The following is a 16,453-nucleotide window of genomic DNA, read 5'->3' on the forward strand; positions in this document are numbered from 1 at the left end:
TCGGAAACAAGCGAATACAACACTTAAATCACCGATTAACCATTATACGTGAGCACACTGCAAAGGCTGTTTGCACATTTAAGGGTTAAGTGCAAATATTCAAAGCTCCGACGGTGCCTTTTTTGCAATAAGTGTCCGGTAGTGGATGGTCGAAAAACCACGTTGAAGCATTTCATGTAGAAGTAAAATAGTTTTTTTTGTTTGCGGAGTCATTTGTCTATAACCTATATTACAACTCCCTTTAAACTGGTAGCGCAGTTATCCTTTTTAAAATGTTACAACGACGTCCCTAAAAATGTTGTCGTTTTTGGAGATATTTACGCATTTTGTTACGGAAGAAGCTTGCGACGCCCCAGCAACATTGGACCGACGATTTCGGAACCTCTTGGTCTACACGGAATCAATTGCATATATGCTAGGTGTTGAAACGCACACAGTAATGATTCATTCTTTAAAATCTGTGTGCAAAATTTATCAGAGATAGAGAAACGTACTGTAGAAAAGCTATAGAAAAGATATAAAGGAGTAAATTGCACACTGCCTTCGTGAAAATGAAAAGTTCCCTCAAAGCGAAACCACTTTCTTTTTGAATGACTCGGCAGATGACTTTATCTGACCTAAAGTTACCTTTTGACATTGCGGAAACGGGGAATAAAATGTAGCCAGGAAACGGCTTGAAATAGTCTTGCTTGGTAACGAAATCAAGCTCAGGCATGTTAGTGTCCCCAAAAGACAAACGAAACTACTTTTTCATTGGCGGGTATAAATAGGTGTGGCTGATAATATAAAACACATAACCCCGAAACCGTGCAGGTCAGTTTAAGTCGCTTTGGACAGGAATATTCTACCACGCATAAACAATGCAAAAATAAGTATAACGTGATTGTATAAAAGGTTATAGAAGGAACGCAGTAAAACTTTTATATGTGATCACTGTTCTAGCCAAGGAGTCTTTTGCCATTGCGCATTTGTTTCGGGAGTTGGAGTTCGAAAACCTGTCCATGGGTTCTTTTACTGCTTTCCGTCAGTGTTTGGGTGTTATTAAACCCTTAAAGTTCTGTATAATTTATGATCAGAAAAAAAATCGGCAGATTTCCTCAATTGTGAGATTTGCCTCTTGTAATAAGTTTGAGAACCGCTTATTTCGGATCAGCTAAGTATATGACATTTACTAAAATAGCAAACAAATCGTCATTAGAATGCGACAAAAAATAACGAAATTTAAGCTAGAATGCGAGGCGTTGAGACTGTGTTGAGTTGAATCATGGTTGGCCCTGATCTGTCGCACTGAAATACCCTCATAGAGATTATGTTTTTGTTTGAAGAATTAAGGTGACAACTTTTTTAAGCATAGCGTGATGTATGCGAAAAATGTTTTTATTTACTTTCTGTTAATCGCGCTCTGTCGTGCAATCTCGCTGCCCTCATCCGAACATCCCGGTTTCGCACGAGTGGTTAAAAAGTTGAGCGTTGTTGGCGAAGCAAAGCAACCAGGTCCCACCGATTCCGAACTCTTCACCGACTGGGGTAGCGGGGATTCCCTTTCCGGACCAACTGTGAAGATCGATTCCGGGGTCGTGGTTGGGGTAACCTACCCCCAAACCCATTCATTCTACGCAATTCCGTACGCTGTGCCCCCGATAGGTGACCTAAGGTTTGTCAATAGTTGCCAGCAGTCGCTTACTTTTTTTGCATTACGTCGGAGGAAGCAATGGTGAAGGTTTTGTTTTTCGGAGTTTATGGCACTTGTAAAAGGGTCTGGCAACGATTACTCGCTACGTGTTTTTATATATACACTACCTAAAGGTTATTGCAAAAATGGATTTTATTTTCTGCTAATTGAACGCTTTAAACCACTGTCACTGCACTTTTGCGAATTGTGTATACGCATTTACAAACAAAATATAAAGAAAACAATTATTCAGTTGTTAACGTTCACAGGTTTAAGTCGCCTCAGAAATTGACGCATCTTCCCAATATCCGGTTTGATGCAACTACCCCGAATCTGATCGCGTGTATGCAAGTTTATGCTGATTGCGACGATGGAGTCTGCGATAATGATGTGAGGCATATTTTGCCTCCACTCTAATATTGTTTTTAAATTAATCTAATTTACAGTGTATGAAATGTTTAGTAAGGCAAACTAACGATTCGCCATTAAATTTTCTCGAAAGCCATTTGGTAAACCTTATTATACATTACGTTTTTGTTTCTACTGAGCATTGAAATTCCCTTTAACTAAATAGCAGTCTAAGTACGTATTGCTAATGTTCAAAACTACTCAGTTATCAGAAGACTGTCTTTATCTCAACGTACACGTCCCTTCCACGATTGATCTGAGCAGCATCAAAAGCCCACCGGCGGCGGACAGAGTACCAGTAATGATGTACAACCACGGTGGTTTCTTTTACGCGGGGTCGGGGACCAACCACCAGGATAACGGGACTTTTCTTAGCAACGCTACGAACACGATCGTGGTGACTGTTAATTCGAGACTTGGTAAGTTCTGTTATGAAAGCCTTGTTTCCCGAGGTTAAACATCAAGAGAGTGCCACAATACACATGCGGTGGAAAACGAGCGTTAGTGTAAAGAGATATCCACCAACTCAAATGACCCTTTGTATTTTCGAGGCTTGGTTATGTTTTACCTTTGAGAATTAGTAACAAGTTCATCAAAACCTCCTATAAGGCCCCGGTGGCAACGTCATGTGTTTTTTGAAGCTCAATGGCAAATTAAAAATAAAACAATTTAATTTACTTACGTAGGGCATTAATGTGATTTGTTTCTGTTTCGAGTTTTTCCGAGCCCCTGTTCTTTTTTTGCCACACCGAAATCCGAACCCGAACCTCCCGGACACGAATCCAAGTCAGGTCTCCTGCTTATATGGGATGGGCGCCTTTACGTATCGGCCGATTGCAACGTTCTCGTTTGTGTGTGGTTATTGCCACTCCCCACACTCTTGTGCATTTAAAGGAAATACAAATTTAAGTAAGAACAAATGTCACCAACAACTTGTGCCTTCTCATAGGACCCTTCGGCTTTCTGTATTACAATGACAGCAAAAATCATTTCGATGGCAATCAGGGGTTGGAAGACCAGAGGATGGCGCTAATGTGGATCAACGAGAACATCGAAAAGTTTGGTGGAAACAAAAACAAGGTTAATTTAGTTTTTGAAATATTTCAAACTAAACCCGCTATTGTTCTTTTGATTATTTCATTCTGAAAAGAAATACTCTTTCTATCAAAGGAGTAAGTTACTATAGCCATGAGTTTTGTGAGCTGCATACAGATGACCACTGTTTCGACCAATATAAGGTCTTATTAGTACAGCTTTGTGTGACTATAGACGATTTCGCCGCTCAAACGGCCAGGCATAGACTTGCACTGAAGCGACCTCATAGGTCGAAACTGTGGCCGTCTGTATGCAACTTACAGAATTCATATAATTTGGTGCATGCTTGTTTATACAGCCATGAGGTTCAAGGTTTGGGCACTAAGCCATTTGATTTTGGCGCCTTTCCATTAGATTCTCGTTGCAGGTGACAATATTCGGCGAAAGTTCGGGAGCACAGGCCACTATGTTCCACGCACTCTCCAACAAAAGCGATCCGTACTTTGCACGAATCATCATGGAAAGCAACCCCGCCATTTTTCCTTATCCAGACCGCCAGGGAGCGCTAAACATTACCAACTATTTGATGAAGGCGATCGGATGCCGAAATATCGAATGTCTAAAGTGAGCGGTTTATTTACGTTTATACAAATTGTCAACAACAGTAAAGTTGTACTTTGCGATGATTTATTTCCGAAAATGTTCAGTATTTTTTTGAACAAAGCGGTAATTGAGCTGCGTGCAGGCCACACTGTTACGACCATAACCGGTTTCAACAGCGTCGCTGGCTGTGTAAGGACTTTTCCACTTTGTGGTACTTTGGACTGATCTTATTTCCTTGTAAATCGTTCGTTCCCGTTAGCTTTATTTCACAAACAACCCGCAAAGAGTCATAATATTCATTAAGGCTTCATAAGTGCGGTCTGCGGCTGGTGACCGTAGCACTGACTAGATTTTAAACTAGCAGGGACCCTGTTACTAGTTTCGCGGAAACAAAAAATAAAGCGTGTAGCAGAAACAAAAATTGTTACGAACACTTAACCAAAATATCAAGCTATCATTTTTATGACTTTGAAGTTTACACTTGCAAAAGAAGTAATTCCTAAGATCTTAACACCATACTGTAACTCTAGGAGGGCTAATGCGACAGCGATCGCGAACGCACGGAACGCAGTTATTGGAGAAGCATTGTTGAATCATGACGTTTGGAGCGCAGTGGAACCGTACCGTCCTATGATAGACGGAGCAGAATTCAGCGAGCAGCCAATGGACCTCTTCAAAGACGGAAAGTGGTTCACTGACAAGGACATACTGGTCGGAACCAACCACCAGGAAATGGCTTGGGTGTATAACATACCGGGACTACTTCCACTCACGAATAAATCTTTTCAGGCATGTATACGTTTTTTACCACACCGGGATTCGAACCCAGGTTCTCCTGGCCAATCCGGTTGTCTTCTTGGTTTATGGGTCGGGCGCTGACCGATGTGGCCAATCGCCCGCCCTTTGTACGCTTCAATGTTAAAAAAACGTATGTCGGCATTACAATGCTGAATACGCCACAATCGGTAGTTCTTGTGATAAACAAGGTTTGCCGCTGTTGCTGTACCTTTGGTATTGTTTTCGCAATGAGTAAACGTAGATTTTGTTTGAGCGTTTTCCGAAAAAGCTTCGCCTTATCGTATTTGAAACGCCGGTTGAATATATCAAACATTTACTCATTGCAAGAAGAACAACATGTGACGAAAAAAAAAATAATTTCGATCTTTAAGAAAAGCAACCCCCAAAGCAATACACATACAACTATAAATTCAGTGTATATGTAAAACTAAGCATAATAAATATTTTATTTGTGCCACATGCCTATACATAATAAACGAACAGCAATTTATTGCATGAATTACAAGTCGTTCCTATATTCTGCATCTTTGTTATAACTATTTTTGTTTGTTTATAGACGTTTAACGAATTCATGCTGGGCGAAGAAGTGGGCCAAACAGTCAGCGACAAATATTTGTCGTTGGTGACAGACGAATACAATCTTACCACCATACTTGGAGTGGAGCTAACAGATATGTGGTTTACTTGTCCTACACGAGCATTGGCAAGGTGGGATACTTGAATTGTTGGCTGGTGTGTTTGGTTGTGTGTTTTGTTCATTGTTTTTTTGTGCCAGAAGTTGCCATTTTTGGGCTCGTTTTTTTGTTGTTCAAAAACGTTTTTCTGCAAACCGACAACTTTGGTTTAATTTTAGCCAAGAAACGAAAGCTGCTTTTGAATATCGGATAAAGTTTACGCATATGCTAGGATAATACTTTGTGATAAATCATAGCATAAAAACAATCCTTGGGAAACCTATTGTTTACAATCAACAGTTATAACGTCCCAACATTTCACATGCAATACTTATTAACTTGGTGTATTTCAGGTTTGCAAGCATGACCTACACGGGTAGTAATGGAGTTTATCTCTACGACGATGCTTACCCAATGGGCGGGCCGGGATGTTACGACGTTCTAAACGAAGATAACGTGTGCGGCTACTCATTCCACAGTTCAGAACTGGTTTTCGTATTTAAAACAGGCCCCAGCTACGGGTGAGTATCACAGAATTAAGAACATTGTGTTTATTTTTCCACCTTGCTGACTATAGCCACTTAAAACCGGATAAAACTACAGCAATAGGGTAAATATAATATTTTGAGGCTTGGCGTTAACCATCTTCGAATTTGCAACAGTCAAGGCCTCGAGTCTTCGTTAATTTCATTAGAATACAGGCTATATTTTGAACTCTTACGGCGTTTTGCAAAAAGAAAATAAAATGCACAAAAAACATATCAAACATTTTATAACAGGTTATGATTATCGTAAATGGAAGCTACCACTAGTCGGCATGTTTGTTGTCTGTACGTCTTAAAGAGACAACATATCTGCAACATGTGTTCCCGCGATGTAATCGACATTTGTTGACAGAATGAATTTTACCGAGAACGATACGCTGGTTTCGGATATGTTCAGTGAATATTGGGGAAATTTTGCTCATTATGGAAACCCTTCCAGTGATATGGCAGCGAGCAATTCGTTCACTTGGTGGCCAACGTATCAGGGAGCCGCTAACGTGAGTCGTCTAATTTATCGTTTGTACTCAATGCTGAATTTAGGGGGGTCATACCTAAATTTGATCGTTTCAAGTATTTCTCGATTAAATTGCTATTTGAAGTGGATACCACGGCTAAAATATTGGAGAATAGGCCATTTAGTGACTTTCGCCCATACTCCAAGGACGAATATCATTAAGACACATTTTTAGAGCCAGTCATATATGTATTAGAAGGGTTGACAAACAAAAGTTACATAGAAAAGAAATATGCGCTGTGCATAATCACTTATTATCACTTATATAGGCTATACATCACAACCTATATTTTCCTAGGGGGAAACCAACGCCTGGAGCAATATCTACATCGACGCGCCACAAAGCCACGTCGAGTTCGATTACCGGAAGGAATTCTGCGATTTCTGGGATTCTTTGGAGGTTTATTCCGCACCCACTCCAGAAACAACCACTACCACAACCACTGTAAAAACCTCAACTAAATCTACAACTACCACTACCAGCGGGGCGGTGGCCTTCAAAGCGTCGTATAGTGGAATCACCTGGATCGTATTTTTGTTCGCATGGTGGAGCTGTATGTCTGTTTAAAGAATGTGATGATATTGTCCATATCTCAGGAAAATAATTCGAAGCACGTCACAACAGTTTATTTTCAGTTTGACAAAATGGGAATAGTATTGTTTCAGTTTGACCCAAACCAATATTGTGTAAATTCATGAAAACATATGACCCAAGCATAGTTTGTTAACACAAACCAAACTGGAGGGTTGGTTTTGAAAACCTTTACTATTAATTGCCTTGCTGACTTTCCCGCTCTTTGTTTTTCTGTTCATCATGAAATAATTCATTTGCTTTTTATTTTCACCGTTCCTTCAAATACTAATATGTTTCCTTGATTAATGCAGAAATATATATCGTACGACGTAATTTCTATATATGACACATGTATTTCATTTCGATGAGCTGCAGACAGTGCCACTGATTCGACCTATTGGGTCATTTTAGTACAGCTTGGTGACTAGTCCGAGCGAGACTTCCACTTCGTGTTAACTATATACGCAGTCGCCGTCAATCGTTGGATACCAAACTATAGGTGCACCCCACCGCATACAAACCAAAGTGGAAACACTATTGACGACCAACAACTAAAGTGCAATAATGCCTTCAGACTTCATGCCACGAAAAATCGAATTTAACGAATGGAGCCAATAATAAGTTGCAGACAAAGCCACTGTTTCGAACTGTTATATCTCACATTGGTCAAATAATGTGTTTATTTGTAGGACACTAGCCTTTTTTCTGATAGTACTACTCTAACTGACGTAGTAAAAAAATTCAATTATATCAAACCGAAATATTTTAAATCAAACAGTCTAACTACTGAGACGAAACTGAATTACTTTTTATTTTTAATTCAAATTACGTTGGATAAATTAAAGAGGGTTAATTTTCATTTTGGAGGTCAGTTTTTCTTATCGTAGCAGGTTTTGTGCAGGGACTGTTGAAGGGTCTTCCTGACCCAGCTTTGACATTGACCCAATATTCTTTGCTCGCCCTGCAAGAAAAAAGTGTTAGAAACTGAGTCTCCCGAGGCCAGCACAGTACAGGGTGTAGCCGACACGGTGTGTAAACAACTTACACAACTTTTTGAACCTATCAAAACCATTCACAACCTTAATTAAAGGATCGCTTTCTTCAAACTAATGAGAATAAAAAATTAACGTTAAAATATGCAGAAGGTTGTGAGTTCAAACCTCACTGGGAGCCTGATTTTTCCAGATTTCGCTCGGACTTCTTTTATAAAAAGTGGATAATCCAGATTGGCTACAATATCTTGACTGGGATGCCAATGAACGTAATAAAAATATTAGGAACTAAATTTTTTTAAATCTTGAGACGAAACGTTGCCAAAAAGGTTCAAAGCCAAGTAAAAAAACAACGGATGAACAATCAGCATAATATCATTACTTCGGTCTTGTTAGCTTCCAGCTGCTTTCGGCAAGGTAACTGCAGTAAGGTGGAGAAACAATGTTCACAGGTGGGGTCTTCTTTCTCTCCGCTGACAGCTGGAAACGTGCATGTATTCGTTACTTATTTTACAACTTTTAGAATTGAAACAATAACTCGATGCTAACGAAATCTGTTATTTAAATGTGTTTCATTTGCGCTATTGGGTATTTGTTTATTGACTTTCGTTTTCGTTGCTTGTGGTACTTACTACAGATGAGTTACGCGCATAGATGTCGTTTACTGGAGGTTTACGTTATCATAGTTTACGTGGCACCGACGAAAATATTTCATGCAACCATAACACCTCCCCTTGGTTCAATACCAATATTTATTACCTCTTGTGCGAAAGCACGTATGTGGTGAGATTCACAGCCACAGCAACCTCCAATATAGTTAATTCCCATTTCATAAGCTGATCGTGCGAAGGCGTAAGCTTCGTATCTCGTCATCACCCTTGAGTCAAGAGCTGCGCAGAAGGTATATACAGTTGGCTTAGATTCGCATACCAACAACTAAACACCCGTGTAAAGAAATAAAGTACTGCACAGATTATACTGGGTACAAATTACGCCGCGGTAGTGTGAGAAAAAAGGTCTCTTGTAAAGCCTTAAGGCTTGACAATTGTCAACATTAAACCGCGTGTTCAAACAATCTGGCATAATTTCTGATAAAATTCAACAGCTGTTTGCTATATTGCGTCGGTAAAAAACTTTAGTGCCCTATTCTTAAAAAACCTCAAATTATAACGCCACCTAGTGGTGCCTCTGGAAGAGAATGGACTCCTTTGATGCTGTCCTCCGCTTCAGGACACATCCATCCGATCGGTTGGCACATCAAGTAAGGGGAGAGCTCCTCCCCTTTAAGGGCATCTTTGATTCGCTTCATCGTCTTCAAAGCGGTGTTCGCGTCAAAGTAACAGTTGACCCCTGTAGGCATAGCAACAAAAAAGTCATCTTCTGGTTTGTTTTAATTAAACAGGGAACTGTTTTGTCATGACAACGACACAGTTTAGTTATTTGTTAGCCTCGTCCCGTAATGATTGCATGGAATCACGGTAAGTCCTTCATTACGTAGGAAATAATCAATGATCAACAAATGTCTTTTTAAACAAACACTTTCTACATTCGTTCCTCTCTGTCAATGCAGCTACTTACGAACTTTATATTATTTGGATAAAGTGTCTCTATAAACCTTTTCCTTTTGTACAATCCCCTTTTGAAATAACAATCAGTTCTCCCACCGCTCTTCTAATAGCCTGATTCTCTGCACATTTGCTCAAACAAGAGGTTTTGCTTTCAAAAAAAATTTTAAAATTGTAATTGACCATTTGTTGGCATATCTAATCGGTCTTTTTATATCTTAGAGGATACTCTGCTGTCTATTATATAACCAAACCTAAAGATTCAGCTTCCCCGCACCAAAGAACTAATTTAAATCGGTATCTTGGCCTTTCTAGTCCTGTCAAATGTTTATACCCACCTATCATGTCAGCTCCGGTTTGGGCCATCCTCACAGCACATTCCTCCACAGAAACTCCTGTATAATCACCTGGAGGTCCGATCTTCATCGTACAACCAACAGGCTTCTTCAATGTCTTCATCACATCCACGCATTGCTCAATTTCGTCGATGTAGCCGAAAAACTAGAGATTTGGAAAAGGTACAAGAAATAAAATTTCTACGCAGCGAACAAACTAAAACCCTATTGGGCGTAATAGGAAAATCATTCTAATATAATCAAATTTCAAATTTATAAGCAACAGAGAAATGACAGGGCGGAAATAAAATGTCCTGACGTCATATAGGCCACAAAAGTGCTTCTCAATTGGGGCTCCATCGACCCCAAGAGTCGACAGAATCTTCCAAAACAACAATACTCTCAGTTATGAAGACCATATTTCAATGCGGGCAAAAAACGGTCTTCAAAATTTTATAGGGGCTACAGAGTTAATTTAATCGGCCAGGTGACCCAAAAGAATTAAGAAACCCAGGGCTACAAAAGAAAGACTATGCGGCGTTTTCGAAAATTTTACCTCTCCGATGTAAAAGTCGATATTAAATTTCTTGTAGGTGTCTGCCTGGGATTGGAACTCTCGTCGAACCGCCTCCTCGCCTAAACCTTGTTCAAATTCTAGAACGGGTGAAAACCCCCCGCATAGCAACACGTTTCCTTCATCAGCGACCTCTCGAGCCATTCGGCATGCTTTCGTGTTCAAATCTTCCGCCTGCATTAAAAATTTGCGCTTCTGTTTAGTCGATGTCAAGGGACAGGATCCAACTCAAACGACCCAGGTAAAGACCCAATTTTTTGGTAACTATTCAGTCACCGCCATACGTTAATCATTTTTTTATCTTTTAGGTTCTGAAACTCGAAACGTCTTTACAGCGACCTATATACTATCTGTCGATATGCAATCCATCCTGAACAACACCATCGCACCGATATTTGCAGTTGCTTTCCATCAGCTTCGAGCAACTCCAAACGACGCTCCGATGCATAAAAAGTGGGAGTCTGTATTACGTCACTTCCGGCCCATACGTATTCCCGTAACAGTTGCCTCACTGCTTCTGGATGCGTCACTACAGCTTCTGGCGTCCAATGCCCAGCCCTGACATAACCGCGTTTTTCCAGGACAGAAATTAAGCTTCCATCGCCAATTACAGGGCCGGTCGCGAGAAGGTCTAAAATACTCGGTCTTTTGCCCTTGCTCATGTCCTGAAATCTCAGCGTTATAAGCTACATATGTGTAATAAGTAATTTTCAAAGACTGTTTGTCACAAATAAAATAGATTGTTTCAAAGCAAAGCGTTTTAAAAATGACACTATGCCCTGTTAGCAATCTCTATTATGCTCAACTGAAAATTTCTGTTATGCTCCATTTATGTACAACAAGGGTCGCTGCAGTGTCGTCAAGTAACGAATTTAAGTTTGCAAGGTGACATAAATGGAAGAGAAGGTTCGTCAATTACAAGTTATATATATACCATCTGGCGGACACAACAAAAAAATGAATGGAAAAGAAGGTTCGTCGTTAATAATTACCTAAAACGACGGCAGCGTGAACCTTGAACATGCTCTCAAAACAACACGTGTCTTTATGCCTTGGTATCGTGCAAAGTTCATGAGCTAAGGAGGTTTGTGTATTTTCGTAACGTTGTGGCAACTGACGGTGACCTGGTATTGTGCAACCAAGTAGAAGTCGGTTAGAGTGAGTTTGCACATCACCTGCGCAGTCGAGCAAAACAGGAAAGTTCTTTTTTCCGACTTAAACGACCCCTAGCTTCATGACACACCACAAACAATGTCTACGTGATGTCGGCAAACCAAAAGCAGACATTGGGTGCCCGTCGTCTTATAGAACACACGTACTGCATGCATTCATTTTTACCATTTGAGTTTGAAACCCTGCAGCTCTGTCAGGTGTAATTCGTTGCTTTGTTCAACGCTTTCATCAAATCTTTGCAGTAATTGTCCAAGCAAGCGAATTCTGCTTCTTTCTATCATGCAGCAAGCAAATAAACTCGCGAAATTAATCCTTAATCGTTTGTTCTGCGAGGTTTGCAATTCATAAAGATATTTTGCCTATGTTTATACGCATCAACAGTATCGCTTATTGAAACGGAACTCCCAGCAAGCAAATCATTTAAAACACGATTTGCCGTGCGATTGTGGCATCTGAGGTTGCAATCGGTCTCACCGGGCTTATCAGAGTTTGGATTTAACGGCGTGGGAAATGTTATCACTGTAACCGACTTCTACTTGGTTGCACAATACCAGGTCACCGCCAGTTGCCCCAACGTCACGGAAATACACAAACATCCAAAGCTCATGAACTTTGCACGATAACAATAAGGCATAAGGACACGTGTTGTTTTTAGAGCGTGTTTAAGGTTAACGCTGTCGTTGTTTTAGTTAATTATTGACGACGAATTGTACTTTCCACTCGATGGTATTGACTGCCGTATAGGGTTGATACAGCACAGGTTGCTGTGTTGTTAATGCCAGGCGTGTGTAATTTGTAATTGACGAACTTCAATTTCAATTTGTGTCACCTTGCATACCTAAATGCATTACTTGACGACACTGCAGCGACCCTTTTTGTACATAAATAGAGCATAACAGAATTTTTCAGTTGAGCATAACAGAAATTGCTACCAGGGCATATTTTTAAAACGCTTTGCTTTGAAACAATCTATTTTGTTGCTTGGTCCGTGGGCCTCCTGGCCGATTAAATTAACTCTGTAGCCACCACAAAATTTTGAAGACCGTTTTTTGATAAAACCCGCATTCAAATGGGATTTATAGCTGTTTTGGGAGGTTCGGTGGACTCTTAGAGGTCGATGGACCCCCAGTTGAGAAGCACTTTTGTGGCCTATATGACGTCAGGATATTCTGTTTCCGCCCTGCCATTTCCCTGTTGCTCATAAATTTGATATTTAAATAAAGATTTCAGAACGATTTTTCCATTACGCCCAATATAGGGTTTAAGTTGTTCGCTGCGAAGAAATTTTTATTTCTTGTACCTTTCCACATCTTTCTAGTTTTTCGGCTACAGCGACGAAATTAAGCAGTGTGTGGATGTGATGAAGAGTTTAAAGAAGCCGATTGGTTGCACGATATAGATCGGACCTCCGGGAGAATTCGGAGGAGCTTCGGTGGAGGAATATGCAGTAAGGATGGCTCAAACCGGAGCTGATATGATAGGTGGAATTACCGTGATTCCATGCAATCATTACGGGACGTAGCTAACAAATAATTAAATTATGTTGTTGTTGCAACAAAATAATTCCCCTTTTGGTCAAAACAAACCAGAAGATAACTTTTTTGTTGTTGTGACTACAGGAGTAAATTGTTACTTTGACGCGAACACCACGTTGAAGACGATGAAGCCAATAAAAGTTGCCCTTACAGCGGAAGAGCTCTCCCCTTACTTGATGTGCCAACCGGTCGGATGGATGTGTCCTGAAGCGGAGGACAGCATCAAAGGAGTCTATTCCCTTCCAGAGGCTCCACTGGGTGGCGTTATAATTTGAGTTTTTTTATGGATAGGCGACAAAAGATTTTTGCCGACGCAATATAGCAAACAGCTGTTGAATTTCGCTAGAAATTATGCCAGATTGTTTGAACACGCGGTTTAATGTTAACAAGGTTTGACGAGAGATCTTTTTGTCTGATGTAACCACGCCGTAATCCGTACCCAGTATAATCTGTGCAGTAGTTTAGTTCTTTACACGGGTGTTTAGTTGTTGGTATTCGAATCTAAGCCAACTGTATATACCTTCTGCGCAGCTCTTGACTCAAGGGTGATGACGAGATACGAGGCTTACGCCTTCGCACGATCAGCTTATGAAATGGGAATTAACTATATTGGAGGTTGCTGTGGCTGTGAATCACATCACATACGTGCTTTCGCACTAGAGGAAAAAACTATTGGTATTGAACCAAGGGGAGGTGTTATTTTTCGTCAGTACCACGTGAACCATGGTAACGTAAACCTCCAGTAAACGACATCTATGCGCGTAACTCATCTGTAGTAAATACCACAAGCAACGAATACGAAAGTCAAGAATCAATTACCCAACAGCGCAAAAGAAACACATTTAAATAACAGATTTCGTTAGCGTCGAGTTATTGTTTCAATTCTGAAAGTTGTAAAATAAGTAACGAACACATTTACGTTTCCAGCTGTCAGCGGAGAGAAAGAAGACCCCACCTGTGAACATTGTTTCTCCACCTTACTGCAGTTACCTTGCCGAAAGCAGCTGGAAGCTAGCAAGACCGAAGTAATGTAATTATACTAATTGTCCGTTTTTTTAAATGGCTTTGAACCTCTTTGAAAATGCTCCGTCTAGGAATTTCATACAAATATTTCTTGGTATTAATTTTATTATACGTTCACTGGCATCCCAGTCAAGATATTGTAGCCAAGCTGGATCAGCCACTTTTTCCACAAGAATTCAGAGTGATATCTGAAAAATCAGGCTCCCGGTGAGGTTTGAACTCACAACCCTTTGCATATTTCAACGATAATTTTTTTACTCATTAGTTTGAAGAAAGTGATCCTTCAATTAAGGTTGTGAATGGTTTTGATAGCTTCAAAGAGTTTTATAAGTTGTTTACGTGTCGGCTACACCCTGTACTGTACTGACCTCGGGAGACTCAGTTTCGAACACTTTTGTCTTGCAGGGCGAACAAAGAATATTGGGTCAATAACAAAGCAGGGTCGGGAAGACCCTTCAACAGTCCCTGCACAAAACCTGCTACCATAAGAAAAACTGACCTCCGAAATGAAAATTAACCCTCTTTAATTTATCCAACGTAATTTGAAATAAAAATAAAACTTAATTCAGTTTTGTCTCAGAAAGGGGGTAATTGTCCTACAAATAAACACATTATTTGACCAATGTGAGATGTTACCAGTGGTGGGATTCAGCCGGTTCGCACCGGTTCTATAGAACCGTCTCACGAAAAAGAAATTTAATGAGATCAGCGAACCGGTTAGCATTACTGGTTACTGTCAATGGATTTTTGTAACAGAACCTGCTGAAAAATATGACTTTTGTGATAAAACCGGCGGACAAAAAATTTGAATCCCACCACTTGGTTTTTACAGTTCGAAACAGTGGCTTTGTCTGCAGATTAACTTATCATTGGCTCCATTCGTTAAATATGATTTTTCGTGAGTCCAAGGGCATTTTCGGACTTTAGTTGTTGCTTGTCCACAGTGTTTCCACCTTGGTTTGTATGCGGCGGACTGCACCTATAGTTTGGTATCCAACGATTGACGGCGACTGCGTATATAGTCAACACGAAGACTAGTCACCAAGCTGTACTAAAATGACCCAATAGGTCGAAACAGTGGCACTTTGTGCAGCTCATCAAAATCAAATACATCTTTCAAATAGAGAAATCGCGTACTACGATATCTATTTCTGCCTTAATCAATGAAACATATTAGTATTTAAATGAAAGTGAAAATAAAAAGCAAATGAATTATTCCATGATGAACAGAAAAACTAAGAGCGGGAAAGTCAGCAAGACAACTAATAGTAAAGGTTTTCAAAACCAACCCTCTAGTTTGGTTTGTGTTAACAAACTATGCTTGGGTCATATGTTTTCATGAATTTACTCAATATTGGTTTGGGTCAAACTGAAACAATAATATTCCCATTTTGTCAAACTGAAAATAAACTGTTGTGACGTGCTTCGAATTATTTTCCTGATATATGGACAATATCATCACATTCCACCATGCGAACAAACAGACGATCAAGGTGGATTCCACTATATGACGCTTTAAAGGTCATTGCCCCGCTGGTAGTAGTTGTTGTAGATTTGATTGAGGTTTTTACAATAGTGGTAGTGGTTGTTTCTGGAGTGGATGCGGAATATATCTCCAGAGAATCCCAGAAATCGCAGAATTCCTTTCGGTAATCGAACTCGACGTGGCTTTTGGGCGCGTTGATGTAGATGTTGCTCCATGCACTGGTTTCCCCCTAGGAAAATATATCTTGTGACTTATAGCCTATATAAGTGATAATATGTGACGGCTAAAATATTGGAGTTTAGTAACTTTGTCCCTTACCCTAAGGACGAATATCTTTAAGACACGTTTTTAGTTCCAGACATATTTATAGTAGAAGGGTTGACAAACAAAAGTTATATAGATAAGAAATATGCGCTGTGCACAATCACAGCGTAATCGATAATTACAATTCATCGTCAATAATTAACTAAAACGACGACAGCGTTAACCTTAAACACGCTCTAAAAACAACACGTGTCCTTATGCCTTATGGTATCGTGCATAGTTCATGAGTAATGAAGGTTTGTGTATTTTTGTAACGTTGGGGCAACTGGCCGTGACCTGGTATTGTGCATCCAATAGTAGTCGGTTACAGTGATAACATTTCCCACGCCGTTAAATCCAAACTCTGATAAGAGCACAGCAGACCGGTGAGACCGATTGCAACGTCACGTGCCACAATCGCACGGCAAATCATGTTTCAAATGATTTGCTTGCTGGGAGTTCCGTTTCAATAAGCGATACTGTTGATGCCTATAAACATAGGCAAAATATCTTTATTAATTGCAAACCTCGCAAAACAAACGACTTAGGATTAATTTCGCGAGTTTATTTGCTTGCTGCATGATAGAATGGAGCAGAATTCGCTTGCTTGGACAATTACTGCAAAGATTTGATGAAAGCGTTGA

General features: G+C 40.1%; 2 protein-coding genes and 1 pseudogene across 2 annotated transcripts; 2 read left to right on the forward strand and 1 right to left on the reverse strand.

Moving 5' to 3' along the window:
* The first annotated feature begins 1,358 nt into the window (after window positions 1-1,358).
* On the forward strand, window positions 1,359-6,817 carry LOC145907262 (crystal protein-like). Its single transcript, XM_082994690.1, has 10 exons — window positions 1,359-1,654; window positions 1,942-2,062; window positions 2,286-2,499; window positions 3,030-3,160; window positions 3,543-3,739; window positions 4,249-4,507; window positions 5,073-5,224; window positions 5,544-5,711; window positions 6,088-6,232; window positions 6,548-6,817. The coding sequence occupies exons 1-10, from the start codon at window positions 1,359-1,361 to the stop codon at window positions 6,815-6,817; spliced, it is 1,953 nt and encodes a 650-aa protein (XP_082850816.1).
* Window positions 6,818-7,672: 855 nt separating this feature from the next.
* Window positions 7,673-10,951, reverse strand: LOC145907263 (betaine--homocysteine S-methyltransferase 1-like). The gene is made up of 7 exons (XM_082994691.1): window positions 10,679-10,951; window positions 10,272-10,463; window positions 9,719-9,881; window positions 8,992-9,165; window positions 8,575-8,705; window positions 8,198-8,295; window positions 7,673-7,784 (listed from the first exon to the last, which is right to left on the reverse strand). Exons 1-7 carry the CDS (start codon window positions 10,949-10,951, stop codon window positions 7,673-7,675), a joined length of 1,143 nt encoding a protein of 380 aa, XP_082850817.1.
* A 295-nt stretch (window positions 10,952-11,246) lies between these two features.
* LOC145907265 (betaine--homocysteine S-methyltransferase 1-like) lies at window positions 11,247-14,537 on the forward strand (annotated as a pseudogene).
* Window positions 14,538-16,453: the final 1,916 nt, after the last annotated feature.

Source organism: Ascidia mentula, chromosome 6 (genome assembly GCF_947561715.1).
Source record: "Ascidia mentula chromosome 6, kaAscMent1.1, whole genome shotgun sequence".
NCBI classification, from domain to species: Eukaryota; Metazoa; Chordata; class Ascidiacea; order Phlebobranchia; family Ascidiidae; genus Ascidia; species Ascidia mentula.

Excerpts from the sequence above, each read along its gene's own strand:
- LOC145907262 (XM_082994690.1), top strand. The coding sequence starts at position 1,359 with ATGTATGCGAAAAATGTTTTTATTTACTTTCTGTTAATCGCGCTCTGT. Across the intron at positions 3,740-4,248 it reads CGAAATATCGAATGTCTAAA|GAGGGCTAATGCGACAGCGA; the intron begins GTGAGCGGTTTA and ends CTGTAACTCTAG. Across the intron at positions 4,508-5,072 it reads TCACGAATAAATCTTTTCAG|ACGTTTAACGAATTCATGCT; the intron begins GCATGTATACGT and ends GTTTGTTTATAG.
- LOC145907263 (XM_082994691.1), bottom strand. The coding sequence starts at position 10,951 with ATGAGCAAGGGCAAAAGACCGAGTATTTTAGACCTTCTCGCGACCGGC. Across the intron at positions 9,166-9,718 it reads AACCGGAGCTGACATGATAG|GGGTCAACTGTTACTTTGAC; the intron begins GTGGGTATAAAC and ends CTATGCCTACAG. Across the intron at positions 8,296-8,574 it reads TACGTGCTTTCGCACAAGAG|CTGTCAGCGGAGAGAAAGAA; the intron begins GTAATAAATATT and ends GCACGTTTCCAG.